This window comes from Moschus berezovskii, chromosome 15, assembly GCF_049115385.1.
Source record: "Moschus berezovskii isolate FMDL1 chromosome 15, NW_MosBer_1.0, whole genome shotgun sequence".
Taxonomy (NCBI): domain Eukaryota; kingdom Metazoa; phylum Chordata; class Mammalia; order Artiodactyla; family Moschidae; genus Moschus; species Moschus berezovskii.
The window spans coordinates 3,831,334-3,854,758 of record NC_142474.1 but is presented as its reverse complement, the minus strand read 5'-3'; the positions used below and the strand labels follow the sequence as shown (position 1 = coordinate 3,854,758).

General features: G+C 44.0%; 1 protein-coding gene across 3 annotated transcripts in view; it reads right to left on the bottom strand.

The window, feature by feature from the left end:
- ZFP64 (ZFP64 zinc finger protein) overlaps positions 1–23,425 on the bottom strand; it is an 81,943-nt gene that overhangs the window by 31,797 nt on the left and 26,721 nt on the right. Inside the window, exon 6 of one of the 3 annotated variants that reach the window (XM_055393794.2) lies at positions 7,995–20,186. The exons of 1 other annotated variant lie outside the window; for it this stretch is intronic. In XM_055393794.2, the coding sequence (XP_055249769.1) occupies positions 18,907–20,186 (1,280 nt within the window). In that variant the 3' untranslated portion in view covers positions 7,995–18,906. Of the gene's footprint in view, positions 1–7,994; positions 20,187–23,425 lie in introns of those variants that run through there. One more of the 3 variants, XM_055393787.2, reaches the window with a different exon arrangement.

Here is a 23,425-nt window from a genome sequence, read left to right as displayed (position 1 = left end):
CGGCAGGTGACCGAGGCGCGGTCCCGGGAGCGGGGGCGTTGAGCTAATTGGCGTTCTTGCTCAGACGGGCCGGGTCTTGATGAGACCCGAGGGGACCCCTCTTGGCACCAGGTAAACGGCATCCAACTGGGAGCAGAAAGCCAGCGACGAGCCCCAGGTGTTTGCGCTCTTCCGTTGGGCAGGCGGGGCTGCGCCGGGAGCTTGCCGGAACCTGAGAGTCACGTGGGGCCTTTCGTTAAAACGACTCAGGTTCCGCGCTGAACCCGCCGGGGCGGGGCCTGGGAACCCGTCTCTCTAACAGCCGCGGGGGAGTGTTTCTGCAGTGGCTGGTCCGGCCCCGTGCGGTTTCCGCTTCATCCTGTAATTCATCCACCGTTTGTGAAGTTTGCCCTTGACAAATCCTAGGGGACTGCCTGCGAGAAGCGTATTTGTATATTTCTCAAAGACACAGTTGTTTTCCTCAAACTTCCTGTTGGTTTTCAAGTTGTAGATTGACTGTAAACATGTCTGCGTAAAGCCGGGTGGAGTCGCTCAAGGTTAAATTGTCACGACGTTTTTAAAAGCACCTTTCACAGCTTCTTTAGGATGTGAGCCTAAGTGCACATGTGGTGGTGGTGGCTCAGTCGCTCAGTCGTGTCCGACTCTGCGACCCTGTGGACTGCAGCTCGCCAGGCCTCCCTGTCCATCATCGACTTCCCGAGTTCACTCAAACTCATGTCCATCGAGTCGGTGATGCCATCCAGCCATCTCATCCTCTGTCGTCCCCTTCTCCTCCTGCCCTCAGTATGCTTATTATAAAATTGAAGGAACTGAAAACTAAATCCATTCATGCAATTGAACATTTGTTGAACACGGTACAGGGAATCTGAACAGTTTTAATAATAATGGTTGTCTTTGCATTAAGTCTTGCCTACGTGCTAGGTTCAGTTCAGTTCAGTCGCTCAGTCGTGTCTGACTCTTTGCGACCCCATGAACTGCAGCACGCCAGGCCTCCCTGTCCATCACCAACTCCCCAAAGCTCACTCAAACCCATGTCCATTGAGTCGGTGATGCCATCCAACCATCTCATCCTCTGTCGTCCCCTTCTCCTTCCTTCAATCTTTCCCAGCATCAGGGTCTTTTCCAGTGAGTCAGCTCTTCGCATCAGGTGGCCAAAGTATTAGCTTCAACATCAGTCCTTCCAATGAATACCCAGGACTGATCTCCTTTAGGATGGACTGGTTGGATCTCCTTGCAGTCCAAGGGACTCTCCAGAGTCTTCTCCAGCACCACAGTTCAACCGCATCAATTCTTCTGCACTCAGCTTTCTTTATAGTCCAACTCTTACATCCATACGTGACCACTGGTAAAACCATACTAGACGGACCTTTGTTGGCAAAGTAATGTCTCTGCTTTTTGATATGCTGTCTAGGTTTGTCATAGCTTTTCTTCCAAGGAGCTGCTGCTGCTGCTACTGCTGCTAAGTCACTTCAGTCGTGTCCGACTCTGTGCGACCCCATAGACGGAAGCCCACCAGGCTCCCCCGTCCCTGGGATTCTCCAGGCAAGAACACTGGAGTGGGTTGCCATTTCCTTCTCTAATGTGTGAAAGTGAAAAGTGAAAGTGAAGTCGCTCAGTCGTGTCTGACCCTTAGCGACCCCATGGACTACAGCCAACCAGGCTCCTCCATCCATGGGATTTTCTAGGCAATAGTCTATGGGGTCACACAGAGTTGGACAAATTGAAGTGACGCAGCAGCAGCAGTACTGGAGTGGCTTGCCATTGCCTTCTCCGTCCAAGGAGCTAGTGTCTTTTAATTTCATGGCTGCAGTCACCATCTGCAGTGATCTTGGAAAATAAAGTCTGTCACTGTTTCCACTGTTTCCCATCTATTTGCCATGAAGTGATGGGACTGGATGCCACGATCTTAGTTTTTTGAATGCTGAGTTTTTAGCCAACTTTTTCACTCTCCTCTTTCACTTTCATTAAAAGGCTCTTTAGTTCTTCTTCACTTTCTGCCATAAGGGTGGTGTCATCTGCGTATCTGAGGTTATCGATATTTCTCCCTGCAATCTTGATTCCAGCTTGTGCTTCATCCACCCCAGCGTTCCTCATGATGTGCTCTGCATGTAAGTTAAATAAATAGGGTGACAATATATAGCCTTGCTGAACTCCTTTCCCTATTTGGAACAAGTCTGTTGTTCCATATCCAGTTCTAACTTGCTTCTTGACCTGCATACAGATTTATCATGAGGTAAGTGAGGTGGTCTGGTATTCCCATCTCTTGGAGAATTTTCCACAGTTTGTTGTGATCGACACAGTCAAAGGCTTTGGTGTAGTCAATAAAGCAGAAGTAGATTTTTTTTTTTTAACTCCCTTGCCTTTTTGATGATCTGATGGATGTTGGCAATTTGATCTCTGGTTTCTCTGCCTTTTCTAAATCCAGCTTGACCATCTGGAAGTTCCCCTCTAAGGGTTCAAACCTGTGGTGCCTGCACTGGGGGCGTGGAGTCTTAACCACTGGACTGCTAGGGAAGTCCCTAGTTACTTTCTCATTCTTTATGTATATTACTTTTATCTTGATTTAAAAAAAAATAGTTGTTAGGTAGTTCCCTTTCTTCACAGAGAAAGTAAATTTTTAAGGCTTGTCACTTTGTAAAAGAAAAATGGAGTATATTTGTAATTTTGATAATTTAAGCAAGCATTTTGCCAAGAGGTAACGCATACTGCTGAATTATACAGGAGATTTTTCCTGGTCACTCAGCATCTCCTTCCAAAGCACTGCAAAGATTCCAGACTTAGAATCCTATCATTACTAAGCACATGGACTGGGGCCAGCCGGGGTGAGAATCCTGGCTCTGATACCACGTGACCTTGAGAAAGCTGCCCTGTGCCTCAGTTTTCCCATCAATAAAATGGGGATGCTAATACACCCAGGGTAGTAGTGAGGGTGAATGAACTTCATACATGTAAAGTATAGGGATCAGTGTCTGCTACAGAGGTGGGGCTGTAAATGTTAATAGCTATTTATAACAGTAGGGTAAGAGTTATCTATAATAGTAGCTAATGCTCATCTAGAACTGGTGGTTCCCGGAATTCCCTGGAAGTCCAGTGATTAGGACTCTGAGCTTTCACTGTTGAGGACCTGGGTTTGATCCCTGGTTGGAGAACTAAGATCCCACAAGCTTCGTGGTATGACCAAAAAAAAAAAAAAAAAAGAATTGGTGGTTCCAGTGAACTTGAGACAGATACTTGTTTTATGTGGGAATAAATTGGAAGCAAACAAGCATGTACTGACACGATCAATACTTCTGAGCTGCATATTCTCATGCCTTCATGCCAGTTTCTCTCTCTGGTAAATAAGTACTAGTACTCATTTAATTAGTCAAGTAATTTCTTTTTTAAAGAGAAATAAATAAAAACACAATTCTCTCTCTGACTGTTCCCAGAGAAGAAAAATATAGCTCATAAGAATTTGAGAAGACGGTCCAAGCTCACTTACGATGAAAGAAATACAAGTTAAAAATACACTGAAGTACTATTTTATATCCTGTCTGAATAGAACAGATAAACACCCCATGTTAGTGGAGGTGAGTGTATGTTGTGGCCCAGCTATTCCTCTCCCAGTGCACTTCTCAAACTGTGCGTGGGTGTCACTGGGAACCTTGTTAAAAAGCAGATTCTGACTCCAGTGCTTCTCAAACTTTAATGTGCAAACTTTAATATGGGATCATGCTAAATGCAGATTCTGGGCAACAAATGTGTAAGAGGCGTTCAGCATCACTGATTATAAGGGTGGTGGTGGTGGTTTAGCTGCTAAGTTGTGTCCCACTCTTCGAGACCCCGTGGGCTGTAACTTGCCAGGCTTCTCTGTCTATGGGATTTCCCAGGCAAGAATACTGGACTAGGTGGCCATTTCCTTCTCCAGGGGAATCTTCCTGAGACCCAGATCAAACCTGGGTCTCCTGCACTGCAGGCGGATTCTTTACCGACTAAGCCACCAGGGAAGCCCAATTATTGGAATGAATATTAACCATAAAGTCCTTTGTTGTTTTTTTTTCCAACCTATCAGCTCAGTAAAGATTGAGAATGCTGATGACATCTACTTCTAGTAAGAGTGCACGGAGATTAGGCCTCTCACGCATTGCTGGTGGGACATGAGTATTCATAGTCCCTTTGGAGGGCAGTTCAGCAACGAGTCTTTAGATACGCCCTGCCAGTGGTCTGTCAGTTCTGCTTTCCTTCGATTCTTCAGAGAAACGGTTGCACATGTGCCAAGGGGCAGGTCCAAGGATGTTTGTTGCAATACCACTGTCATAGCAAAAACCCTTGAGAAACAGCCTAAGTGCCCAATAGAGGAATGGTTAGATTCAGTGGTGGTTTAGCCACATCAGGCAGCAAATAAAAGTGCTCAGGCAGATTCATGGTTGTAGGCATGGCTAGAGCTCTAGACAGACTGCACCAAAGAGCGAAAACAAGTCCTACAAAGACAGGGAAGTGAAAGTCGCTCTCTTTGTGGCCACGTGGGCTGTACAGTCCATGGGACTCTCCAGGCCAGAGCACTGGAGTGGGCAGCCTTTCCCCTCTCCAGGGGATCTTCCCAACCCAGGGATCAAACCCAGGTCTCCCACATTGCAGATGGATTCTTTACCAGCTGAGCCACCAGGGAAGCCCACATAGACATGAACACATATTCAATTCCACATGTTTCCAGTGGTAAAAAATGAATGTCCAGGGGAAGATGTTTTAGCAGAATGCACACTGGCTATGGGATTCCCACAGGTGGCTCAGTGGTAAAGAATCTGCCTGCCGCTGAAGGAGACGCAGGTTCAATCCCTGGGTCGGGAAGATCCCCTGGGGGAGGAAATGGAAACCCACTCCAGTATTCTTGCCTGGAGAATCCGATGGACAGAGGAGCCTGGTGGGCTGCAGTCCATGGGGTTGCAAAGAGTCAGACATGATTGAGAGACTGAGCACGCACGCATACTGGCCATGAGTTAAGGAAGATGCGGGCAGGGAGTAGTGTGGAAGGGGAAGGACTGGAGAGCCTAAAATATCCACAGATGTGCCTAAGAGGACATTATACTCAGTAACATTTTTTTTAAATAGGGAGGAGCGGGTTCACATACTGCTTTATGGTTAACATTTAATAATTAAAATCACTAAATTATGGTTATATCATACAATGGAATAAATTCTTTGTGACCATAAAAATAATTTCTGGGTGCACGGATGGAATATTCTTCAAGATGCACGCACACACGCAATAGTACTGTGGTAAAATTTAACACGTTTACAGATATGCATATTCTCGCATAAACTTGTGAGTGCAGAGGAGACCAGGTTGCTGGTAACATGAGTTATCTCTGAGGACATGACAGCAGTATTTCTGACGCAGTTGTCTGAGTGACGGACCTCTTGGCTATATGCCTTTTCACACTATTTTAAGTTTGAAAATTTTAAATGTGGCACACGTACAAGAATGTACAAAACATAAATGTGCAATTTAAGGAATAACACTTGAATAACCACCAACATCGGAGAAGGCAATGGCAAGCCACTCCAGTGTTCTTGCCTGGAGAATCCCAGGGACGGGGGAGCCTGGTGGGCTTCCGTCTATGGGGTCGCACAGAGTCGGACACGACTGAAGTGACTTAGCAGCAGCAGCAACAGAGGAAGACAGGGAAGATTCTTAGCGCTGAAGAAGCCCCTCACGCGCTCCACATCAGCTTCCGCTTCCTTCAGCCACCTGCTTCCACGGTCCCTGATTCTGTGCATTATTTACAAATAGCTTCATCACCTAAAATGTTGCTTAGCACTGCCACCCATGGAATGGCATGACTTAACTTTCCTTCCCTGGCTCCTTTAAGCCTGTGAGATTCAACACATCACTGCAGGCAGCTGTGGTTCGTTCACTGTCACACTTCATCTAAACCTTCACTGCCAACAGGTGGTCTCCAATTTGTAATCACGAGCAATGTAGCTACGAACATTCTTGCATAGGTTTCCTGATTGACATGTATAAGTTTCTCTATGCCCAGCATCTGCATTTTACTAATAACAAAATCCCCTGGTGAGTCTCAGGCATGTTAAGTTTGAGAAATGTAGTCTGGGAGGAATGCCTGGATCAGAACATATGCTGATGTTAAAATTTCCTAGGAAATGCTAAACTCTACTTTAGTGTGGCCTTACTAATTTATATCCCTATCAGCATATTTGGGATATATGGTATATATAGCTGAGCCACTGGGCTTCCCTGGGGGCTCAGCTGGTAAAGAATCCATCTGCAATGTGGGAGACCTGGGTTTGATCCCTGGGTTGGGAAGATCCCCTGGAGAAGGGAAAGGCTACCCACTCCAGTATTCTGGCCTGGAGAATCCCATGGACTGTACAGTCCACGGGGTCGCAAAGAGTCCAGACACTACTGAGCAACTTCACTTTGTCAGGATATATAACTTTTTAAATTAAAAAGAAAATAGAAAAGCTAGTTAAATAGCCACTAGTACTAAGTTGCTTCAGTCGTGTCTGACTCCCAACTCTTTGTGACACTATGGACCATAGGCTGCCAGGCTCCTCTGTCCGTGGGACTCTTCAGGCAAGAATACTGCAGTGGGTTGCCATTTCCTCCTCCAGGGGATCTTCCCAACCCAGGGATTGAACCTACATCTCTGGCGTCTCCGGCATCAGCAGGTGGGTTCTTTGCCTCTAGCGCCACCTGGGCAGCCCGCAGTCACTGGGACACAGTCTTAGCTGAAAATGGAAATAACCATGACACAGACCCTCAGTGCCGCCTCCTCTCTGCTTTCTTCTCCGTCACTCCAGCCCCTCCCTTGCAAGGATTAGAACCTGAAATGATGAGCATGAAATATTGGAGGAGGATACTGTGTAAGCAACAATGTGGATCAGGACTTTTATGGTGGAAACAGCCTCCAATTCACTGGCTGGCCCCCACAGGTATGGAAGTTCCTGAACGGTAAAGGAATGTTTTCCCAGAATAAACATTCTCAACGTCTAGATGTGGGGCTGGGTGTGGCAGGCCTGGACTGCTCAGTTATCTTACGTACTCTTGAGAAAAATGCGTTTCCAATTCCTTTCTGGTGACACTGAGATCACCCAGCCCCACTGTCATTTTCAGGTTCTGTGAAAACAGAACATACATTATGTCACAACTGCACTCATCTCATTCACTAGCAAAGTGATGCTCAAAATTCTCCAAGCCAGGCTTCAACAGTACATGAACTGTGAACTTCCAGATGTTCAAGCTGGTTTTAGAAAAGGCGGAGGAACCAGAGGTCAAATTGCCAACATCCACTGGATCATCAAGAAAGCAAGAGAGTTCCAGAAAAACATCTACTTCTGATTCATTGACTATGCCAAAGCCTTTAACTGTGTGGATCACAACAAACTGTGGAAAATTCTCCAAGAGATGGGAATACCAGACCACCTGACCTACCTCTTGAGAAACCTATATGCAGGTCAGGAAGCAACAGTTAGAACTGGACATGGAACAACAGACTGGTTCCAAATAGGAAAAGGAGTACGTCAAGGCTGTATATTGTTACCCTGCTTATTTAACTTATATGCAAAGCACATCATGAGAAACGCTTGGCTGGAAGAAGCACATGCTGGAATCAAGATTGCCGGGAGAAATATCAATAACCTCAGGTATGCAGATGACACCACCCTTATGGCAGAAAGTGAAGAGGAACTAAAGAGCCTCTTGATGAAAGTGAAAGAGGAGAGTGAAAAGGTTGGCTTGAAGCCCAACATTCAGAAAACAAAGATCATGGCATCTGGTCCCATCACTTCATGGGAAATAGATGGAAAAACAGTGGAAACAGTGACAGACTTTATTTTTTGGGGCTCCAAAATCACTGCAGATGCTGATTGCAGCCATGAAATTAAAAGACGCTTACTCCTTGGAAGGAAAGTTATGACCAACCTAGACAGCATGTTAAAAAGCAGAGACATTACTTTGCCAACCAAAGTCCGTCTAGTCAAGGCTATGGTTTTTCCAGTGGTCATGTATGGATGTGAGAGTTGGACTGTGAAGAAAGCTGAGCGCCAAAGAATTGATGCTTTTGAACTGTGGTGCTGGAGAAGACTCTTGAGAGTCCCTTGGACTGCAAGGAGATCCAGCCAGTCCATTCTAAAGGAGATCAGTCCTGGGTGTTCATTGGAAGGACTGATGTTGAAGCTGAAACTGCAATACTTTGGCCACCTCATGCGAAGAGCTGACTCATTGGAAAAGACCCTGATGCTGGGAAAGACTGAGGGCAGGAGCAGAAGGGGACGACAGAGGATGAGATGGTTGGATGGCTCACCGACTCTATGGAAATAGGTTTGGGTGAACTCCGGGAATTGATGATGGACAGGGAGGCCTGGCGTTCATGGGGTCGCAAAGAGTCGGACATGACTGAGCAACTGAACTGAACTTAACCTCCTCAAGCCTCAGTTTCCTCATCTGTAAAATGAGGATGATAATTCTACCTAACACGAATGTTTTTTTCTGAGTATTAAAAGGGAAATATATGTAAAGGGGTCAACAATAAAGAATCAAGTATATTAGTTATTATTATTATCGACAGCAAAGAGTCGGACATGACTGAGCGCCTTTCACATGTGTTAAGTAGCTAGCATATATTACTCCTTCTGTTTTTCTTTTTAAATTGAAGTATGGTTGCTTTACAATGGTATACAGAATAGTGATTCAGTATTTTTGTAGATTATTTTCCATTATAGGTTATGATAATGGATATGGCTATACCGTTTATCCTTGCTGCTTGTCTGTTTCACATATAGTGTGTGTATCTGTTAATCCCACACTCCTCATTTGTCCCCTCTCCCTTTCTTCTCCCCTTTGCTAATTTTCTGTATCTTAACATGCATTATTCTATTTAACATGTATTATTTTATTTAACTCTTCTTTACAGTACTATAAGGCAGGCATGGTTATTATCTCACATTATACAGAAGACGAAGCTGAGGCTCAGAGCAGTCAGGTCACTTGTCTGGGTCATTTTCATTCTCTGGGATAATAAGGAGCTGGGATTCTAACCCACATTGATCTGACTCCAGAGCCTTTCTTCCTAACCATTGCCATTCATGTTCTACTTCTCCATGGGCCTGCTGTACAACCCAGGCTTGCGAGGGCTTTGAATGATATCCACGTGTTCTTCATAGACCCAGCTCTAACGAACTGCTTCATAGAACCCGTTTTTTTTTTTTTTTTTTTTTACCCCTAGACACCCTGCTGGCTCAGATGGTAAAGAATCCGCCTGCAATGCGGAGACCTGGGTTCGATCCCTGGGCTGGGAAGATCCCCTGGAGAAGGAAATGGCAACCCACTCCAGTATTCTTGCCTGGGAATTCCATGGACAGAGGAGCCTGGCGGCCCACAGTCCATGGCGTCCCAAAGAGTTGGACACGACTGAAGTGACTTAGCACACACGCATGCTGTCTACACTGGATTAGGTGGAAAGAAGCTCTGTAAAGATGACTGCCAACTTACTAACTTGCAAGAACTTTTAATACTGAAAAAATTTTAAGTTCTCATGGATCCTTCAACATGCAAATCTTTCAAGTTAATGTGAACTCTGCTGATCTTTGTGAAGACACATAGTAACTTAGAGTCAGGTAGAAATGAATGGAATCCTCTTTAAGAAAAGGTGTAAACTCTCTTAGAAGCTGAAGCATCTCCAGAACTTTGTCCCTCTGCTGCATCTTCTGGAGTGCGCTGAATGGACTGGCAGGGAAAATGCCGCCTCGAAGCAAAGGCGCCCACAGGGGGACTAACGGGTCTTGGGCAGAGCGAGTGGGGGTCCTCTGGGCAGTTTTCTCTCCCTTTCTGAAAAACGGGAACTGACCAAAAATTAGAAAAAAAAGGAAGGAAAAGGAGGTAAGACGTGAAGAAGAGACCAGCTGGATTTGCATCCAGAGTTTATAAGGACAAATAGTTTTTTCATCACACTTGTGTTGAAAGTGATTTTAAAGTGGTCTTGTCAGGGAAACATTGTTTTACTTATTCAGGTAAATGCTAAACATGGGATACGGCAATTCAGTAGACAACCGTAAGTTGAGGACGTTCACGAACAGTCTCCTGCGTTAGCTTTTGCTGTGTCACAACCTCAAAATCTCCATGGTTTTTGACAACAAATCTGTATGTTCTTTTTCACGGATCCGGGAGTCATTGTGGCCAGGAAGCCACTCTACCCACCATGATACTGATGGGCGAGGGTGGGTAAGGATGATTCATTCCCAGGGACGGGGTGCCGGGTTGGAAATAGAAATCTAACCCACTATGCCTACTAACATTGGAAACAGGAATACAGTCACACGGCGAAGAATAAACAGATGATACACTTATAGTAATAAAACATTTATCTCTAAAGCATTAGGTCAAAACTCAAACTCCATCAGCTCTGTGGCCTGTGACTTGTTTCCTTGGAAAACAGACCTGTGGGATATGAAACTCTGACCTTTGCCTTATGTTGCGTTGCTGAAGGCAAAGCGTTAGGCGTTATTTTACAGCTGCTGGGCTTGGCCTTCCTTTGGAAAGTGTGCTGGGGGCATATTGGAAGCTGCTTAGACCTGCTCTCCCGTCCTACTCGGCAGTACTGCTGCCTTACTCTCTGTCCCAGACCGGACGATGGGCTACACGGTCTCTTTATATACATGATATAAATATGGTATTGCTTCTCTAGAAATAAACAACTCTCCCAGGAGCTAACATTCCCCGAGGAGCATCATTTACTTATTATTATTATTTTTTCCTTTTCCTTTTGGAAGTATGCTAACAGGCTTATATTTTACTCTCTTAGATCAAACACAGAGTAATATGAAACACAAAACTGAAATATTTTGCTGTGTCTGAGAAGCTCAGAGCAAAGGTTCTACCTTTGAATTTCCCAAATTATAGCTGTAAATCAACATGCAACAAAACACATCTGTCACTCACATCTGGGGGTAGGTGTGGCAGGCACACCAGCAATGGCGTCCCAGTCCCACTTAGTATTCCAGGGAGGTCCAGGAGTGGGTGGGAGTAGAGAAGAATCCCAGATTTACCAGGCTGGATGAAGGTCGTGACTAGAGACAAAATGCTGATTAGAATGGGGGTAGGTGATTTGAGTTCGGCTGTTGGTTGAAACATTACAAGGGAATTTGTTGTGTGACCTTGGGTGGGTTTCTTACCTTTTCTGAGCCTTTGATTCTTTAGTATTTCCCATGTTGTCTGTATCAGAAAAACAGTCAGCAGTGCTATTTCTAAAACGCAGATGCTCAGGCTCCCCTCACAGCTGCACTGTGTTGGGATTTCCAAAGCTGGGCTGTGGCTGTGGGCCTTTTAAACAAGTTTTCCAGGTGATTCTTACACCAGGCAAGTTGGGAAACATCTTTATTTGCACAATGCGGGTAATAATTGTGCCTCCTTTGTGGGCTGTTAGGAGGATGCGATAGCTGCGTTCAGCATTTAGCACCGTGTTGGACAGAGGAGCCTGGCGGGCTACAGTTCATGGGGTTGCAAAGAGTCGGTCATGACTGAAGTGACTTAGCATGCATGCATGCATGCGTGGCATATCCCGAGTCTATAAATGTTAGCTTTTATCACTGAAAATCATCATTGCTATTTGTTTAATAAAAATCTGTTATGCACCTACTGTGTGCAGGTGTACCAGGGCAAGGGTTGGCAAACTACAGCCTAGCACACCTGCTTTTTTGTGCTCTGCGAGTCAAGAATGGTTTTCACATTTTTTAAAAAAATGGAAAGAAAACAAAAGAAAAATAATAGTTTGTGACACTTGAAAACGATATGAAATTCAGATGTCAATGTCCATAAATAAAGTTTTATTGGAATACAACTATACCCTCTCCTTCACTATTGTCTCTGGCTTACAGAAGTTTGCTAAACCCTGCTCCGTATCAAGGGCCTTTAGTTGGGATTCTTGTGTTTGGGGACTATGAAAGATTTCTCAAGAGGTGTATGGGCATGATTGAGGAAATCAGTTCTCAGAGCCTCCACTTCTATGGCTCAATTCAGTTCAGTCAGTTCAGTTCAGTCGCTCAGTCGTGTCCGTCTCTACTCTTCCCTAAAACTGATCATCTAAGAGAACACCCAGAAGGTGACTTACGCTGCTGAGGTTGAGAAAGTAAGTGCTCCACCGGGAAGGAAATCTCAGATGGTTTTCAGTTCTTTACTTTTAACAAAATTGACCCAATTAATTATGACTGATCGTTGTATGGTTTTCCGGCATTTAACTCAGAAGGAATTTAAATAATTGAGAAGCATTGCTGAAACAGTACACTGTTTACATCCACAGCCTTACTTCTGTGACCGAGACTTCTCAGGGTTTATTTACATCAATAAAAAAGAAAACTGAGAACATAACTGCAAGTGATCGGTCCCTCATTCTCGCAGCTGATGAAAACTTGTAAGCAATGTTCATCACAGATATATAAGCTGACTAAAAACTAGGCCTATCGGCAAGTTTAAAAAAGTTTAATTATCAAAACATGTTTACAACATAACAACAACAAAAAGTTGTTTCTAATGATAATTTAATGTGAAGAAATGTTTAAAGCTTGGAGCCCTATAGTCAAAGGGAATAAAAAATGTATTTCAATTTATAGAATCATAATTTTATTGCTGAGTATTTGGATGAAATGATTAGTTTCAGATCTGGAAGTTTCAGAGACTGGTTCTTTCAATCTGATTGGCTGAGACGAGAGACTTCCCAACTTTTCCACTCCAGCAACACTGCCATTCTATCTCAGTTTTGCCGGTCACTGGATCAGATCAGTATCAAACTTTTCATCTCCATGAGAACAGATTTTAAACATGACTTAAAAGAACCCTCTGTCCAAAGGTATTATTCCTCTGCCAGGACAAAAGAAATACCAACCTATGTGACCTTTCTGAGGAATATACTCAAGAGATTAATGGAATAAGGATAAAAATCAGAGTAAAGATATGAAATACAGGAAAAAGAGTATAAGACACTACGGTGAATAATGAATGTTGTAACTTTGATTATATCTCAGTGGATGATGGTAACTTGGGAATTATAACATAAGAGACATTCTGTAGGGTAAAATTTAACAAAAGCCTGGAAGTAAATGATCTAGAAGCTATCTCAGCAAAACCCAGGATTTGGGGAGGGGGTTGTAGAAAGAGATGTGGTCCAACAGCCTCCTCTTAGGTGGACGCAGATTCTTAATGAAAGGTTGGCGCCTGGTTAATATTTATATCTGATATAACAGTAGAGGAAGCAATTTAAGAATAATCACTAAAGTTTAGAAAGTAACTATTAGCATAATGGAGACATATTTAAGAACTATTGAGAACAAAGGGAAAAGCTAGAAAGGGAAAAGAAGAAAATCACAAAGTTTAATAAGTAGTAAATATTAATTAAGACAGAAATGAATAATACTAAGTATATGTAACTATGGTAAATGCAAACAGTTTGAATTCTCCAACCAAAGACAAAGAGATGCTATTAAAGAAAGATATTAAACCACAGGGTGGGCAAAGATAAACTGAGCAAATATAATAAAATATAAAACAAGTCTTAGAATACTGTCACAAAATGAAGTATAATTTAAGGCCAAAAGCCTTTAAACGGAAAGATCAGACATAAAGGATAAATTGTAAAATTGACAAAGAGCACATCACAGCCACAAAATTATATGCATCAAACATGTGACAAAATATAATAAAAGCTTGATAAAAAATGATAGTGAAAGGTTTAAAAATACTTATTTCAAAGTTTACCAAATAGACAAAACCTAAGAGGGATTCAGAAAATCTGAATAACAAAATCAACATGCTTAATTCACAGATCTCCATCACACATTTACAAAAATTGGTCATGTGCATGGCCATAAAGAAAACTAATAAATTACCAAAAGCACATAGTTTACAGGTCATATTCTCAGATCAAAACATTAATATCAAAAACCAAAATGCAGTTTCACAAATTGTACTTACTTAAAAAAATAAGAAATAAACCTCTTGGATTTTATCCCCCTGACCCACCAAACCAACCAACCAACCCTGAAACTGGAATAAAAAAGAATCTAGAAATTTTTGAAAAGACACTTCATATAAAAATCTGTAGAGATATGGATGTCAAGAGAATTTCTGAAAGACTTGGAAATAGGCAAAAAAGATTACTGGCTGGTCCTGAGAGATCCCAGGCCTGGGTTCCCAAATTCTATAGGGTTAATGCCTGTCCGTGTTTTTGAGATAGTTTACAACTTTGTGAGTTATAGAAATATACGATAATGCAAAAACATGTAAGAATGCAAACAGACTTTGTGGTTTGTTTGCACAATCAAAATGCAACTGGTGGTTGTCCTGTAGACACTGACCAATTTTGCATTTGTCTGTGAACTCACTTCAGTATTCCTGATTGCCTGTTTAAGTATTCATTCATTGAATTCTCCTTGGAACCTGTTGTAACAGCTTACTGATTCCTTCATTACGTAATGAATTAAATAAAATTGCTAATGCCTGTTCACTTTATATTTGTATGACAGTCATGATTTTGAAACTTTGAAACAATGATCTTTTTTTTTTTTAATGATCTTTAAGTCATACTGGAAAATATATAGGTTTAAATGCTTTTACTATTAAAGGCTGAAAATAAGGCTGAACTTAATACAGGAAATTAGACTAATAAAATAAACTGAAAGAAAAACAGGGGAAAGAATTAATAAAGACAATACTGAAATAAAGATAAATGCTGAAGTGAATAAAATGGAGGAGGAGTAGAGAAAGAATAAATAAAAGCAAAAGCTTTACTTTTACATAAACAACAAGATAAACTCTTGGCAGACTACCTAAGGAGAAAACTGAAAATACCAAAAAAAATCAACCAACCAAAACAGAACCCAAAAAACCCAAACCCAACAACAACAACAAAACCAAACCAAAAGTCAAACAAAAAACCCCCCAAACCTTTTACAAAACCCCACAAACAAACAAAAAAAGATAATCAGAAAGCTGTTAGACCAAAAAATACCGACGATTCTAAATAATTTTAAGAGACTAAGTAGAATTACATACTACAGATTTGAAAATTTAGAGTGAAATGAATGTTTTCTTTTTCCTTTTGCAAAGTCTGTAGTACTTGTATATCAGGTTGAGATATAAAATCCAAATGGACCATTAATTATAGAAAAAAATTGGAAAGCTTCACAGGAACGGACAATAAAAAAGGGTATCCCCGTGACAGACATGGGGTTCATTTCCCAGGTGCCCAACAACCCAAGGAGAAAAATGAGAGCGTGTGAGTTTAAAGTTCATAGGTAAGAAAAATGCAAATAACCAGAAGCCTATGTGGGGGCGTCAGGGTGGCGCAGGTCAAAGCACAGGCTCAGGGAATGCAGAGTCCTGATTACCATTTTCACACGCCAGATTGACTAAACCTCAAAAGATCAGCAACACCCGAGACTGGTGATGGCTGGGGCTCATACCCCAGTGAGACTATCATTTTGAAAAAGTCATCTGAATCTACGCAAGTGCAAACTACAGAAACTCACTGACACTCACTTTGAGAAATGTAACCCACAGAAGAGAATAAAGCACAAATGCGTATCAGGAATCACGTAAGACATTTACTGTGGCAGTTTGTAACGGCAAACAAACCCCCAAACGACCAAAGTACCGACGAATATGGAGGTGGGTGTTAATAACACGGTAATTCAGACTCGACCGTTTGCTTCACAGGCGTCGCTGCGGTGACACACAGTGCTGTTAGTAAGCGGAAATTAATAAGAGCAAGGTGGAAGGATATGTACATAGTGTGATGCTACGAAAGTAAGGGAACACCTTTACTGGGGCTCAGACAGTAAAGAGTCTGGAGATCTGGGTTCAATTCCTGGGTGGGGAAGATCCCTCAGAGTAGGGAATGGCAACCCCCTTCAGGATTCCTGCCTGGAGAATTCCATGGACAGAGGGGCCTGGTGGGCTACAGGCTTGCAAAGGGTCGGATACGACTGAACGACTAACACTTTCATTTCTTACGTCAGAGAGAAATGTATATACTGAAATATTACAAAAATAAGGACAGACCTTTTCTAGGTTATCTTCTGAGTTGGTATGAACAGAGAGCTTATTTACCTTGGGTGGGGCAAGAACAGGCTGGAGATTACTGTCTTGGTTTTTGTTCAGTGCTATATAGTTTATCATGAAGAACAAGTCTTCCTGTTACAATTTGTTAAAAGATCCAAATACGCACGTGTGTGTGTGTGCCTGACACGTATAAATGGAGGGCCGCAGCTCTGTGGAGATGTAACGGGATAGACAAATACAGTATATAAAAAGAAAACAGTGTGCTCAAGTCAACCCCAGCTCTGCAACTGGAGTAGGAAACATACACAGCACAGAAAATAAAGGTTAGAAGAAAGCACATCAAGACGGTCACAGTTTTTACATCTGGGTAGTAAAAATTGTGTGTTTGAATTTTTCTTAATATATATGCAGATGCTCCCCAATTTATACCATGGCTCAAGTTACAATTTTTAACTTTTCAATGGTACAAAAGCAATATGCATTCCATGGAACCGTACTTTGACTTTCGCTCTTTTCCTGGGCTGGCGCTCTGCAGTCTGACCATCTCCCCTGAGGCTGGGCAGTGGCAGTGACTCAGCCGTGGGACCCCAAAGATGAACAAGTGGTGCACCTACAGCCATTCTGGACCCCTCCAATCCATGACTGTTTCCACAGGCAATACATTACATGAGATATTCCACATCCTGCTACAAAATAGACTTTGTTGGGCTTTGTATGAGCCCACTGTCGGCTGATGTGAATGTTCTGAGCATGTTTAAGGTGAAACTAGGCTATGTTTGGTAAATTAGCCACATTAAATGCATTTTTGACTTAAAGATATTTTCAACTTAACGATGGCTTTATCAGGACATAACCCATTTGTATGTCAGAGGAAGAGTTGTAACATGGTTTCCATATTTTCTATCTTGACTACATAACATTTCTAAGCAGGAAAAATATCATTTAAAAGTTGAAACAAGGGGCACACTGGGAAAAAAGAAACACATAGAACACAGGTTCATAAGCATTTCCCAGCTAGAATTCAGCGGCTGAATATTTTCTCAAAGAGCTGCAAGCAATAATCCTGAAGTGATAAAATAACTAAAATACTAACAGAGTAAGCTTCAAGTTTTTTTGATTTCATATCAAACCACAGTTAATGATGAATTATGACCATTGTTGATAGGAAAATAAATTCTGACAAAGAAGATATGTGAATTATCAAAACTGTTCAAACAGAAGGGATCAAAAATAGAAGACAAAACCCAGCTTGAACTCTGTGTCTTATGGAAAGCTGGCTTTGTAACAGGCAACCCTCAAAGTTTCTGGCATCACCATTTTGCAGTTTCTTAGTTTAGTACAAAAAAAGGGGGGATAATATCTTTATATAAAAGTGAGTTGATATGCATGAGAATTTTAATACGTTCCTGTGTTGGGGAAATTAAAGTGTTGTGACTCTGGTAGAAATGTATCTAAAGTGTTCTCTCATTTTAAATATGCTTCTTTCGCAAGTATAACCTCCCCTCCTGACCAATCCTTGCTGATGCTCTGTGACAGCATGTTTCTTTCATTTAGGGTTTATCAAGAGCCCATCCTGAGTTGAAGATAAGGCTAGAAGCCGAAAATCAGAAATGAAGACCCTCATTCAGGTTTTTGAAAGTGAACGTGTTATTTGCTCAGTTGTGTCCCACTCTTTGCGATCCCATCAACTATGTAGCCCTCGGGGCTCCTTTGTCTATGAAATTCTTCCGGCAAGAATACTGGCGTGGGTAGCCATTCCCTTCTCCGGGGATCTTCCCGATCCAGGGATCGAACTCGGGTCTCCTGCATTGCAGGTGGATTCTTTACCCTCTGAGCCCCCAGGGAAGCCTCAGGTCTTGGAAGTACGGGAAACTTGAGACTACTCTCTGGCGCCACCTACTGACCACACAGCATTTCAATTCAAAACAGTAAAATTTGAATTTTCCTCTCTGTACAGCCCACACTTTGGAAAAACATAGATGCTTTTCCAGTCTCGCTTGTCTGATCCCTGGGACTGCATGTATATTAATATCTAACACAATGGTATCCTAGAAAATTGTCCTAAAGGCTAATAGGAACTTGCATTATATTAGCATCTAAACAGAAATGTCAGGTTCGTCACTCTTAAGTTTTAAAATAAAAACGATAGTTGGGTCACTTTAGGCACCACACATATTTGACTGTGAAGAAGGTAAGACGTTTACAAACTATTCAGGAGAGAGGACTAAGAACCTTTGCTTCTTCAAGTTCTCTTTAATTATATAACACCCCGCAATAACCCAAATCATACAGTGACTATAAAGAATCATTAACATTTGTTATGTTTGAATCATGTATCGACTTATTAGGAAATCATTCCCCCTCCCATTTGCATTTGACTGTTTTTAGTCAAATATCTATGTAACATTATGTAGAAAATGGTCCTTCATGCCAACAGATTTGTATCCATGTATTAAAACACTATTACCCCAAACACTGGGGGGATATCAGAATGGAAGCTTACAACAGGCTGAGAAGTACCATCTACTACACAAACTTAATGAGATGGAAAAATCCTTTATTAGGGTTGGGAAATCAAGTTGGAAGCAAACACATTTTTCATTCCAACCCCTAAATGGGATCATGTTGGTACTATTAAAGACTCTACAGCAGTTCCCACATGGTGATTCAGAGGTCTCAAAGTCATCACAGCGTAAAAAAATTACAGCGAGCAGTATAAAATTGCAATTTATTATGGGGGCGAGGCGTTGTTCACAACAGCCCTTGAGAACAGCAAAGGCAAACCTCTTACAGGATTCTCTTCCTGGCTTCTTTCGTGCGTCACTCCCTTCTTCCCCCTTTCTTTCGTTTTATGAGCACTAGTCGGGGATGGAATCCGCCGGACAGAGCAGGGCTGGGTGGGCACCGCCTTGGATGATGGAGTAAGTCTGCTTGGGGAGCTCTCGCTGGGACGTGGAGAATATGGGCGGCGCCGCGGTGGCCACTGCGATGCTCTGGCCTCCGTCGCTGACCACGGTCACTTCAGCGGCCCCCTCCTGAATCAGGGCGTTCAGGCCTTCGAAGTCCGTGCACGCGATGCCCGAGCTGGTGATGAAAGTCTGGTTGCCAGAGCCTTCCTGGGGGCCGCCCGGGGTGGTGGGGATGAGGGTCTGGTGCAGCGCGGCGCCCTCCGTCTGGTCGTGGGTGGTCAGCAGCACAGCCGGCTGGGGCAGCGCCGCGGCCTCGCTGGGGCAGCCCGAGGGCGGCGGGGGCGCGATCAGATTGACCTGGCGGAGGATCTGCAGCCGGCCGTTGCCCCGCAGCTCCTCGGCGGTCGGCGCCACCAAGGCGGGCTGCACGATGTTCACGGCGGCCGCCGCCGCCTGGACGATGGTGCCGGCCTGGGGCACCTGGTGGCCGACGATGATTTTGACCCTGCCCTCGCTGAACGGGGGCGCCGGGGCGGGCGGCAGGGGCGCCTGGAGCTGGCCCGGGGCCAGGGGCGCGGCGGGCGGCCGGCTGGCCTCCGCCGGGAACTGCAGGAGCGGCGCGGCGGGCGGCCTGCCGGCGCCGTGCGCTCCGTGCTGCCGCTTGTGGCTGCGCAGCGAGTCCTCGCGCATGAACGAGGCGTCGCAGCGGTCGCAGTGGAAGGTCTTCTTGGCGTCCAGCTTGGCCGCCTGGCGGCCGCTCGGCCGGCCAGCGTCTCTCCTCTCGGCCGCCTCGCTCTTGAGCGCGTCGCCGTGGAACTTCTTCACGTGCTTGGCCAGGTTGCTGGGCTGCTTGGTGTCGAAGCTGCAGTGGCTGCACTTGAAGGGCCGGTCGGGGCAGTGCACGCGGCTGTGCACGCGCAGGGCGGCCTTGCTGGAGCACGAGTAGCTGCACTCGGCGCACTTCTCGGGGTGCTCGGCCTGGTGCAGCCGGCTGTGCTTGCGGAGCGTGGCCTTGCTGTCGCCCAAGAAGTCGCAGTGCGGACACTTGAAGCTGTTCCCGCTGTGCTTGATGCGGATGTGCGACTTGAGGTTCCCCTTCATGGTGCAGCGGACACTGCAGAACTCGCACTTGAAAGGCTTCTCCCCCGAGTGCACGCGCATGTGCCTTTTCAAGTCCGAGCTGATTTTGAACTTGGCGCTACAGAGCCAGCACTGGAAGGGGGCGTCCCCTGTCAACACAAGGTGAGTTTCGATAAGAACAGGCAGGCAACAACCACAGCGGATCCCCCCGAAGCACACACCAGAAACCCGCTTAAACCGAGGCGGCGGGTGGAGACCTTCTAACTGCAGCTCCTAGCAGCCCCTGGGAGGGGAAAAAAAGAAAAAGAGGAGTCCGGAGCTTCTTTCCTTTCCCCAAACTTTCCCACCACCACCATCATGATACCCGGAAGGAAAATGGAGACTGAAAATCAAGCTGCTTAATCGTCCCCCTTAAAGTAAGATTTGTGAATACGCTCAGTGTATCCTTTAAAACAATCAGGCTAGCTCTTCCTACGGTTAATGTGCTCGCTCTGCTACGGAACCGTTCACAGTTGTATAATTTTGCATAATCCGTTGATTTTGATTGAGTTACGTGTTGTGACAGATTCAAGGGTACACTTTCAAATCAGTCAGCTCCGTGCTCACTCATCAGAATACTTTTTACAGTGATTGGGACGCCCCGCTTATACATCATGTAGATTTTATCAGTAAAGACGTGTTTATTGCGTGCAACTTATTTATCCCACATCGCCAGCTGCGTTCTTTACTCTTGGAGTTACAAAATCCAGCTGCTTGATTTTTTTTTTTTTAAGATTCATGTTCGGTGAAAGATGACTGGGAAAAGCGAAATTGCAAACATCTGAAAGGACATGGATATTCCAAATTTACTTCCTCAGTGAATGCCAAGTCCAAATCGTCTGATAATTGAAGCAAATTGGTGAGCCCACCCATTGCAATGCTGTTTGAGCAAGAGAAACAGCAGCTAAGAGTCTTCGATGGCTTCTGGGAAGGCAGGTGCCCTGCTGAGCATTCCACAAGAATGGTCTCATTTGAAGATCCCGACATTCCTGAGGTGGGCACCACTGTCAGTGTTATTCTCAGCACTACTTATGAATGAGGAGACTGACTACATCCCTTGTTCACGGTCACTGGGAAGTACGTGGCAGAGCTCGGACTCCACCCCAGGCTGATTCCAAAGCTGGTATTTTTAGGTGCTGGGTGATTATCTGTACGTACAACCAAGGCTTTCTTACCATAAAAGAGTGGGATTGTGTTCCAGCTTTTTGGTACAACACCTATAACATCATCGTGAGATGTTCGATAAATGCAATTAACAATGGCAGGGAGCAGATTAAACAAGCTTTGAGAAAATGAAGACGCTCCAAACCAAACAACGCTTTGCATGACTAAAATGCCACTAAGGTCATTCACACAAAACTCTCGAACAAGGAATGGTAAGCTATACAGACCATGGGCCAAATCTGGCCCACAGTTCATTTCTGTAAATAAAGTTTTATTGTAACACAGTCATGTCCACAAAGCCCACAGTATTAACTATCTGGCTCTTTGTGGAAAAAGTTTGCTGGGCTTCCCTGGTAGCTTGGTGGTAGACAGTCCGCCTGCCAAGGCAGGAGATGCTGGTTTGATCCCTGGTCTGGGAGATCTCACGTGCCTTGGAGCAACTAGGCCTGTGTGCCATGCCTGCTGAGCCTGGGCTCCAGAGCCGGGAAACCACGACTGCCGAGCCCTCACGCTGCAACCGCTGAGCCCTTGTGCCCTAGAGCCCGCGCGCCACACTGGGAGATGCCACCGCAATGGGAGCCAGTGCACCCCAGCTGTGGGGTGGCCCCCACTTACAGCACCGAGGGAAGGCCCACATGCAGCAATGAAGACCCATCACAGCCATAAATAAATGTATAAAACCATTAAACAAAAAGAAAAAGTTTGCTGACTTTTGCCTTAGAATGTTGCTCGTAACCTTTTTCATGCCATGGGGCCCCCTTTTGGCAGTGAAATCCATGGACTCTTTCTCAGGACAAAGTTTAAATGCACAAGGTAAACTAAAATAAAAATCAATAGGAAGACAAGAAAAACTAATTATACTGGAAATTATTAAAAACTGAAAGAAAAAAATTTGTGATTTGGCAATGTGTGTGTGCTTTATTAGTGCATGAAGTGACAAGCTCCAGTGGCGGGTCTAGGGACTACGATAATTTCTAAATAGGAAGAAACTACACTATATTTTGATCTATCAAAAATACTTGCTATAAAAAGATCTGTGACTTCTATTGACAAGGTCACATACACTGTAATCAGATTGGATGCCTATTTTCATACTTGAAGGACTCATCACATTCCAGTAAGATCAGTGAGAAGGAAGATGTAACTTTTTCCCTCATCCAAGTTCATGGACCTCCTAAATTCTACTCATGGATCTCGGGGTGGAGGTGTCTGTGAATTCAGAGGAAGAACTGCAGCTCCAGAATGTTCTGCTAGGTATTCCAATTACATCACTGCCCAAATTAGTGACCATCTGTTTGCCTTTTTTTTTAAAGCAACCAGCAAAGGTCAAACCGGAAAAACGAGGTAACCAAATTTCATAGCTGAGTTGCAGAGCTTAACAGCACTTTCTGACATGAAAGCAGAGGGTTTAAATCTCTTCATCATCATCATCTTTTTCCTTTTTTAAAAAATTTTTATATTTTCTTCTTTTTCCTTTGAAAGTGAAAGTCACTCAGTCATGTCCGACTCTTTGCGACCCTGTGGACAGAAGCCTGCCAGGCTTCTCTGCTCATGGAATTCTCCAGGCAAGAATACTGGAGTGGGTAGCCATGCCCTCCTCCAGGGGATCTTCCTGACCCAGGAATTGAATCGGGGCCTCCTGAATTGCAGGCACATTGTTTACGAGCTGAGCTACCAGGGAAGTCCTTTTCCTTTTAACCGTAAATTAATTTCTTAAATAAGGCAGAAATGTTAGTAACAGTCCCATAGGACCAGAAATTCTCCAAAGCTAATGACTACATTCGTTTCTGCCCACTACCTGGTCCCCACAGTATCTGGTACCTGGTGGGACTCAATGAATGTTGCTCAATGGATAAGCAACTGACGTATTTAAGCTGACAGAGCTTTCTTGAGTTCAGGTTGCTGCTAAGACAAGGTAGTTGATCAAAGAGATGAAAGGGTAAAAACAAACTCCTATTAATTTTACAACTTAAAAAAATTTACAAGTGCCACAGATTTATAAAAGGGAAATGAATGTTCCATGGACACACTGCATAAGTGGCATACATTTAAATTTTTAGAAAATATACCTTTTCTAGACCAACTTCAATACGCTGCTATACATGGTAAGCTTTCCCTCCTAAGTTGACTCTGACCCACTTCGCTAAATGCATCCTTCAGTGCCGCTAACTTAGGTGGGAGAGAC